At 50.9% G+C, this 7944-nt stretch overlaps 1 protein-coding gene across 1 annotated transcript; it reads right to left on the bottom strand.

The window, feature by feature from the left end:
• Positions 1 to 339: 339 nt before the first annotated feature.
• NCLIV_028870 (Peptidylprolyl isomerase D (Cyclophilin D),related) lies at positions 340 to 7478 on the bottom strand (the record flags this gene model as incomplete). The annotated part of the gene is made up of 14 exons (XM_003883082.1): positions 340 to 381; positions 644 to 737; positions 1232 to 1349; positions 1584 to 1733; positions 2081 to 2155; positions 2919 to 2990; positions 3217 to 3298; positions 3685 to 3819; positions 4332 to 4401; positions 4791 to 5041; positions 5474 to 5545; positions 6049 to 6152; positions 6389 to 6462; positions 7228 to 7478. The coding sequence occupies 14 exons, from the start codon at positions 7476 to 7478 to the stop codon at positions 340 to 342; spliced, it is 1590 nt and encodes a 529-aa protein (XP_003883131.1).
• Between the last annotated feature and the right edge of the window lie 466 nt (positions 7479 to 7944).

Raw genomic sequence — 7944 nt, 5'->3', positions numbered from 1 at the left:
TCGGTTCTTTAGCGCTGTTTGTGAGTTCGCGCAGCCTCGTCACTCTTTCCACGTTCCAGTCCCGTTCCGAGGCGCGTTTCGCGATTTCTTTTTGAGAAAACACAGTGCTTTAGAGCCGCGCCTGCTACGGCGGGCCTTCTCCCGCATTGTTTTCGCGAGGATACCAGAAGAAAGACGAGACAAAGGGAGGCACAGAAATCCTTGATGCTGCACACGAGAAAGAAACCCCTTCACACAGGGGAGAAAGTCGTTGGCTCTACAAAAAAATGGGAAAACTACGGAAGAAAAATGCCTTCAAGGCTCTGCGGGAGCGGCGTGGCCGACAGACCCGCACCTTTTTCAGCACTTCACCTCACCACAGTCGACAATCTGGACGTCTTGCTGAAAAAACAAAAACGGAAACACACAAAAGAGCGATCGAGTTCCCCATTGAAGCTATAAGTGCCCACCTCTTCGACTTTTCCGTGTCTCCTTCCGCTTTCGCTGTTTATCTACGCATTGTCCCGTTTCTTCTTTCTCGGCGGCTTCTCCGCAGTGGTTTATCCTGGCCCTGTGTTGGGAACAAGAAAGTGCCTGGATTTCCGTGCGCACATCTGTGTGTTTCGGCAAAGACCTTTGCTTTCTGTCGATTTAATCCTCTTACCGTGGGCCTGTCGTTGCTTTTGTCGGTCTCCACGTTTTCCACTTCGTCGAGGACGTCCTGGCCCTCGACTACTTCGCCAAAGACCACGTGCTTGCTGAAGCAAGAAAGACGAAAAACAGCGCATGCCCAAGCACCCAGACAGATCGCCCTCTTTCACTGCGGCAAAACCCTGGAAGACACCTTCCACATTCAATTCACACAAACCGGTTTTCTATCCTTGAATACGTATGCCACCACGCTTAATACTATACATGTACACACATATACATATACAGATATACGTGCATACACATGTATGTAGACGTATATCTGAGCTGTAGAATGTTATCTCTGAAACCTGAAGGGTTGTTCTCCCAATGGGAAGACTGGCTTCGTTACCGAGCGCCAAATTTCTTTGCTTCCCTCGACCAAAGCACCGTTCTCGCCACAAACATTCCCATCGAACCCAGAACCTGTTTCGGTTATTGCTGCTGTCACGGGACACATACCCACGCTACCGAAAGGGTGAGCAGTAGACCAACCACGGTTCGCAAAGACTTCGCCAGGTTTCCCGCGCGTGCAGCGCCTTTGCTTCTCACTGCCTCTCACCCGTCGAGATGCGGTGCGGGGCCAAAGGTGATGAAGAATTGGGACGAGTTTGTGTTTGGACCGCAGTTCGCCATGGACAGCTGCCCTCTGCCTGTGTGCTGATCAACGAACTTCTCGTCTGTTCACACGAGACAAAAAGAGGAAAGAGTGACGCAATAACGAGAAGCGCGGAAAGGATGCGAGACGCCCTGGAAGAACAAGGAGATTTTTCAGCCTACCACGCACCTACCACGAAAAGAGAGAGCTTTCCTCTCGCCCAGAAAACGTCACTCTTTTCTCTTGATTGTTCGTGGCCTGAGCCCGTTTCGCCCTGTCTCCTTCCTTTCTCCTTTCTTCTCGACTTTTTGCTCACCGTTGAACTGTGGCCCGTAGATGGACTCGCCGCCAGTACCGTCCCCATTCGTGAAGTCGCCGCCCTGCATCATGAACCCCGGAATGATCCGGTGGAATAGCGAATTCTTGAAGCACAGGGGCTTTCCTTTCGTTCCTTCGCCCTTTTCTCCTGAACAGGAAAGTGTCCCCAAACGCGTTTCGCAGCACACGTTTCCCGCGCACAAATACCTCCAGGCGCCTACATCGATTTACGCTGCCCGATTCACCGGAGCAAACACACACATACACCTGTATTTGTACATACGCATACAAAGAGAGACATATACTGACATAGAACGACACATATACACACATATATACACATATATATAATATATATACATATACATGTAGATATGCACATGCATATGCAGCAAAAATTTGACTGAGTTCCATGGACAGGTTCTGCTTTGACATGCTGAGGACGAAAGAGGGAAGGTCGCTGCGGGGGGAGGCGAAGAGGAACGAGGCCCCTACCTGTGCAGAGAGCGCGGAAATTCTCGGCTGTCTTCGGGACCGTGTCGTTGTACAGGGCGAAGACGACTCGCTTTGCTGCACACCCACGCCCCGCCGTCGAAACCAGATGAAAGTTGGGACTGCAGTCTGGCAGTTGCCTGCTTGCGCACTGAAATGCTCAAATCCGTAACTCCATCTCTTCCCGGCTCTAAACCACTCTCTCTGTATAAATATATGTATATACTGCACATGTATATATATATATATATATCACGTGCTTACAGATATAGATATATTCACTCTCCACATCTCTATAAGACGGTGGTTTTCTGAAATGAAGATCTATCTATATTTGCACGTAAAAAAAGGAGGGATGTTGACTACGGAGTGCTTCACGAGGTTTTCTACGCCTTTTTTCCTTTACTAACGTTCGGCTGTTCTCCCATTAATAACTTTAAACAGTATTTTCACCGCACTGTTTTTTCACAATCATTATTTATGACAGCACAGAAGGTAAAACAGACGGGTATATATATATATATATATATATATAATATGCAGGCCTGATCGGAACACGTACGCCGTCCTGTTTCTCCTGTTTCAATCTACACTTGAAGACAGAACAAATACGGCCCTCCGGCGTTCGGATTCTCCACATCCACATACATGCACATTTATACGTGTATAGGTAACTTGCCCCCTCGATGATTTTGAGTCTTCACACGCCTCGCGTGTTCTTATCCAAATGCCAAGACACGTCCATGCAGCGAAAACGCTGTCTCCTAAGTGCTACAATAACTGCTGGACGGGTTCGTGTTGTCAGAGCCCTCTGGGAGTTAGAAGAAAAACGACTGCTTACGCTCCTTGTCTCCAACTTTGATGTCCATGTACACCTTGGGGCATTTGGCCACGTTGCGGATGCCTTGTTTCTCTGCATGCGCAGTCGCCACCGAAGCGAAAGACAGGGAATGAAAAACGGAAGGAAAAGGGCCGAAGGCGCCAGGCAAACGCCCTCGTGCCTGTCGCGAACAGACGCACGGCGAGAGGAGAGAGAGCGCGGCAAAAATCCGGAAGAGAAAAGAAAACGTACGCGGACCACTCGACGAGGACAAACGGTTTCGAAGGGAAAGATGCAGGAGACAGGCGCACGGACGCACCTGTGTAAAGGTCGACTTTCTTGAAGATGTTTCCAAAGGCAGACTTTTCCTTGGCCCGAACCTCCTCGATCTTCTTCTTGCACTGCAGTGTGGGCCAGGCACAAGACAGGCACTGTTCCATGACATGCCGTTCCTCTCAGGAGAGAAAAAAGGTTTTCTGGAGACGACCTTACTGCCACTTTGTCACGCGAAAACGGGGAAATCCGAAAGATCTGCGTTCGTCTCTCTATATCGCGCGTACACTGCCGCGCTCCAGATAAAAGCCTACGACGCAGTGCGGACTCAAAATCACGTCCTTCCTCCCTCCCTCCTTCTCGTTCCCCTCCCAGGCACTGCTGTCCCTCGCCCTCGCCGTTTTCGTGCCTCTCTCTCTCGCTCCCGCCTCTTTCCGCTTTCCTTTCTCGTTTTTTTCTTCGCTCCTCGCTTTTGTGTCTGTTCTCTTTCCTCTCTCCTTCGTCGGTTCTTCACCTTCTCCAGTTCTCGTCGAATTTCGACATTTTTCGGGTCCAGCTTGGCCGCCTGCACAAAGTCGTGACGCGCCTCGTCGAGAAGGCCCACAGCCATGCGTGCGACTCCGCGACGGAACCGCCCCTTGCTGCTTTCCTAACGAGAAGACACAGACATTCCCCACGATTCGCGGAAAAGGAGTCGCCGTCGCCTTTTCACAGAAACGTCGCTTCACACGCCACACTGACGCTCAGGAGAGAGACAAAGGGAAGACAAAACAGACTGTCGGTCACCAGCAGGCTCCACGAAGCTTTCCACAGAGTTCCAAAAGCTTGCCGACACCCGGCGCCTTCAGACACTCCCGATACATGCCTCCCCGATGCCACCCATACACACCGAGCTGCGCAGCCTCGCAGACTTTTATTTCTATCTAATTCTGAATCTCTATCTCTGAAGCTCTATCTGTCGATCTCCGTATCTATCGAGTGTGATGGCCGAGCTGCGGATCTCCGCGGCTGCAGATTCGAGGACTCGAAAACGACTTGGCACTCGAGGCGTCTGAGAAAAAGGCGAGCAGTCTGCGTTCTTGTGTGTTGGGCGTGTCTCTTTGTGTCGAAAAAGAAGCGCGAAAAAAAGCCCGACTTCTGACTCCTGAGTTTTTCACCCACCGGATCGATCTCCAGCGCCTTCGTCGTTTGCTCGATGGCTTCCGAATACTCGCCCAGACGATTGCAGCATCTGCATGCGGAGCGAAGGGTCGACACGAGACAGGAAACGCGAGAGACGAGCGAACGTGACCAGAACAAAAATCCGCATGAGACAGGGGCACACCAACCGCCCGAGATGCACAGAGGAAGGAAAAACAAAAGACAACACACTCCCATCTATACAAACATATATATATATATATATGTATATATATACATATACGTGCATATATAGATACGTATATATATATAGACGCGCACAACACGATTTAGAGCTACACACAGCTGTATGCCTCAGAAAGGCACGTCTCGTTTTTGGTGTCCAGGCTTCTCCGCAGTGCACGCTCCTGTCCAGTTTGTATGATTTGTCAGAGAGAATGTGGAAGAAAACAGGGTCACGTGGAGGCGTTTCACTCTTACGTGGCGAGGTTGAGGCGCAGAGGCAGCTCGAGACGCTTTTGCTGCTCTCGCTCTTCGTCGCTCCAGTTCTCGACATACGAAAAGTAGTCGAGGCCCTCGCGGTAGGCTGCGGCGGCTTCGGCGTAGTTCCCCTTCTTGAATGCCTCGTTTCCTCTCTCCTTCTCCGCATTCGCGCCTTCAAGTTTCTCTCCCACGTTCATCTCCCATTTGTCCTTCGGCTTCGGATGGCTGTCGAGCAATTCCACGTCGAACTGCAAACACAAAAGGTATCCAACCGTAATACGCAGACCTATACATACGTATATATATATATATATGCATATGTATAGGTTTATGTACGACTGCATATTTGTTCATGCGTTTGTACACGTGCATGGCCTTTGTCTCACACCCATGCGAGCCTTTCCAGTTTCCTTGTGGATGTCGGTGAGACGGGGAAACTGCTGAGCCTTTGAAGGCAGGGAGAGAAGGTGAGTTTATTTCGCGCTCCCAGCCTCGGAAGACTCTCGTCGCGTGAGGAGACCAGTTCACGCTTCCACCTTTTCCTTCGCGTACAGACTTCGCACTCTGCTTTCGGTAAACTTTGTCACACCGACGCAATGCACAAACACATTTTCCCGACGCCTTCGCGGTGCTGTGCGCCGAGCAAGGCCAGATGCCAAACTAAAGCCAACACTCCTTACCTTCAGCACAGCGTTGGGAGGGATAACGGGCGGAGAACCTGAGGCGCCGTAGCCATAGCCGGGCTGAATGGTCTGAGGACCAAAACGGAGGAGGAGAGTGCAGCAATCGTTCGCAGAAAAGAGCGGCGATTTCCGAAACGAAGACACCCGCCCTGGGTACCTCTAGATAGGTCGAGTTCCCTGGCACCAGATCGGAAGACGCGCCAAAAAGCGTGAAGACAAAAGGGTAAGAAAACTGGAAAACACCCTCCGTCCCTCCCAAACCCTCCCCATCTCTAACTACAACTACACGCGAGAAGACAGAAAGCATACACATGAGTACACTTTTATAAACTTTTCTACATAAATCTAGATATATACGTGTGTGGGCGTTTCCAGGTATATATAGAAATATGCATATCTTTGGATACATCTGTGTATACATATATCTATATATATATATATATAAATCCATATATTTATGTACATCTGTATATATATATATATATATATATGCACCTGGGCACATGTACACGTATCGTTTGTTTATTTCCTTTTCTGAAGTCCTATGTTCGCTCTGTCACCTTTTTTCTTACCAGCATGGCGCGTTCGCCTCTCTTCATCTTCATCACTCCTAGGTCCCAGCCGCTAATCACCTGGCCCTCGCCGATGATGAACTTGAATGGGCTGTCTCGGTCTCCTGCCAAGAAAGGAGAGACAGAGAAGTAGCTGAAAAAGAGCGAGAAAGTCTCCACCTTCTCTCTGAGGAGACAGTTCCCTGACCCGGTGTTGCCTCTCCATTCCGTCCGCGAACGGAGGAGAGCCGCGCAGCGAACGCGTTGAACTTTTACAGCTCTGCACTGGTTCCTGGGAAGTGCTGCGCGCAGCGAACGGAACTCCTAGAAGAACAGACGAAAGGCAGTTGAGAAGACTCACTCGAGGAATCGAATTTTGTGCCGTCGAGCAACGTCCCCGTGTAGTGGACAACGACTTCCTCGCCCGGCTGGGGCCTGAGCGCGAGAGTACGAGAGAAGAAAGAACACAACGCGATAGAATGAGGGAAAAAGGGAAAAGATGCAGGACGCACGTTGCCTCGGACAACACGCTGGAGACGTCGAAAAGCAAGGAACAAAAACAGCAAGACAACCGGAAGGCGCACAGAGGCCATAAATGTCTAGGCATGACGGGAGATTTATAAAATGAAGCGTGGCGAGAGTGTGCCTGGCCGAGAGAGTGGAAGGCGCAAGGGACCTCCGGGGCGAACTTTTCACTTCTCAACTCGAGGCCCTTTTTCGTAGCGGCTGAGCCCTGTCTTGTTTTTAGAGGGAATGCGCGCCTTCCCTCTCGGCTCTGTGTCAGCCCTCCCACCGTTTTAACCCAGTTGCGTCTCTTCTCTCCCTCTAACTCCCGCTCTCTGCGTATCCTCCTTTTCTAGCTTTGCTCCTTCCTCTCCTTTTTTCTCCCCTAAACACACCATCTTCTTTGACAGGATCAGGCCTCTTTGCGCCCACACGCCCCCGCCCGTCTCTCCCTACTCACACGTATCCTGCACATATCCACATACATAGTTGTGTATGCATTCTATTACCTATATAATATATATATATATATATAAACATGCATATATAAATATATGTACGTATTTGTATGAATGTCTGTATGTACGTATGTATGCCTGCTTTTAGACGTCTGTAAGTTACGTGCGAGTTTGCGTGTCTGTGCGCTTGACGCTGGGGCGGTTTTTCGCTGCCGAAATGTCCCTGTGTGCGTCTTACGTCGGACCGTCTCCCTCCTTCAAGATCTTTTTGAAGACGCCTTTGTCTCCTTGCGTCATTTCTTCGCCAGCGTCGGCAATGCTATCCGGGTCGACTGCAACCGTTGCGGGTTCGTGTCCCCCACAGCACCCCGAGTGGCTGTGAGCGTCTTCCGGGTGAGTGTGGCCGCATCCTTCACTGTCGCACTCTCCCTTTGTCATCCCGTGGTGTTCCACGCAGTGCGCCTTCTTCTCTTGGCAAGATCCCCCCATCGTGGAAAGTTCTTTCCCGGCACTGACGACACGAGCTTCGCCCAGCTGAGGCAGTCGCGGAAGAGAGCGCAGTGTCTCTCGAAGCATCCGAGGGCAAACGGCCGAGAGAAAAAGAGAGCCAGAGAGAGAGAAATGGCGAGAGTGGGTGGACGGGGTGCACACCTAAATCTCTGTACGGAGAAGAGGACGAGTCGTGAGGAGGGTTGGAAAAAACGGCAGAAAGCGCAAACGGAACGGACTCAGAGTGGACGGAGCGTGGGTCGGAAAACGTGGGACGCACGCGCTTGTTCCTTTCGAACGAATTAAAATCAACCGCGTTACTTTCGGGGCGCAGAATTGAAAGGGACGAGGTGAGAGACCGCCACAGCGCGAACACCCGCGAACTGGTGCAACTTTACTCGTTTGTGTCTCTGTGTCGGCTCTTGCCGCCGCGCGCTCGTGCGCCTCTGCGCGCAGTGGCGTTGGG

Source organism: Neospora caninum, chromosome VIIb, assembly GCF_000208865.1.
Source record: "Neospora caninum Liverpool complete genome, chromosome VIIb".
NCBI lineage: Eukaryota > Apicomplexa > Conoidasida > Eucoccidiorida > Sarcocystidae > Neospora > Neospora caninum.
The sequence above is the reverse complement of the archived record's forward strand: the minus strand, read 5'-3'. Positions and strand labels throughout refer to the sequence as shown.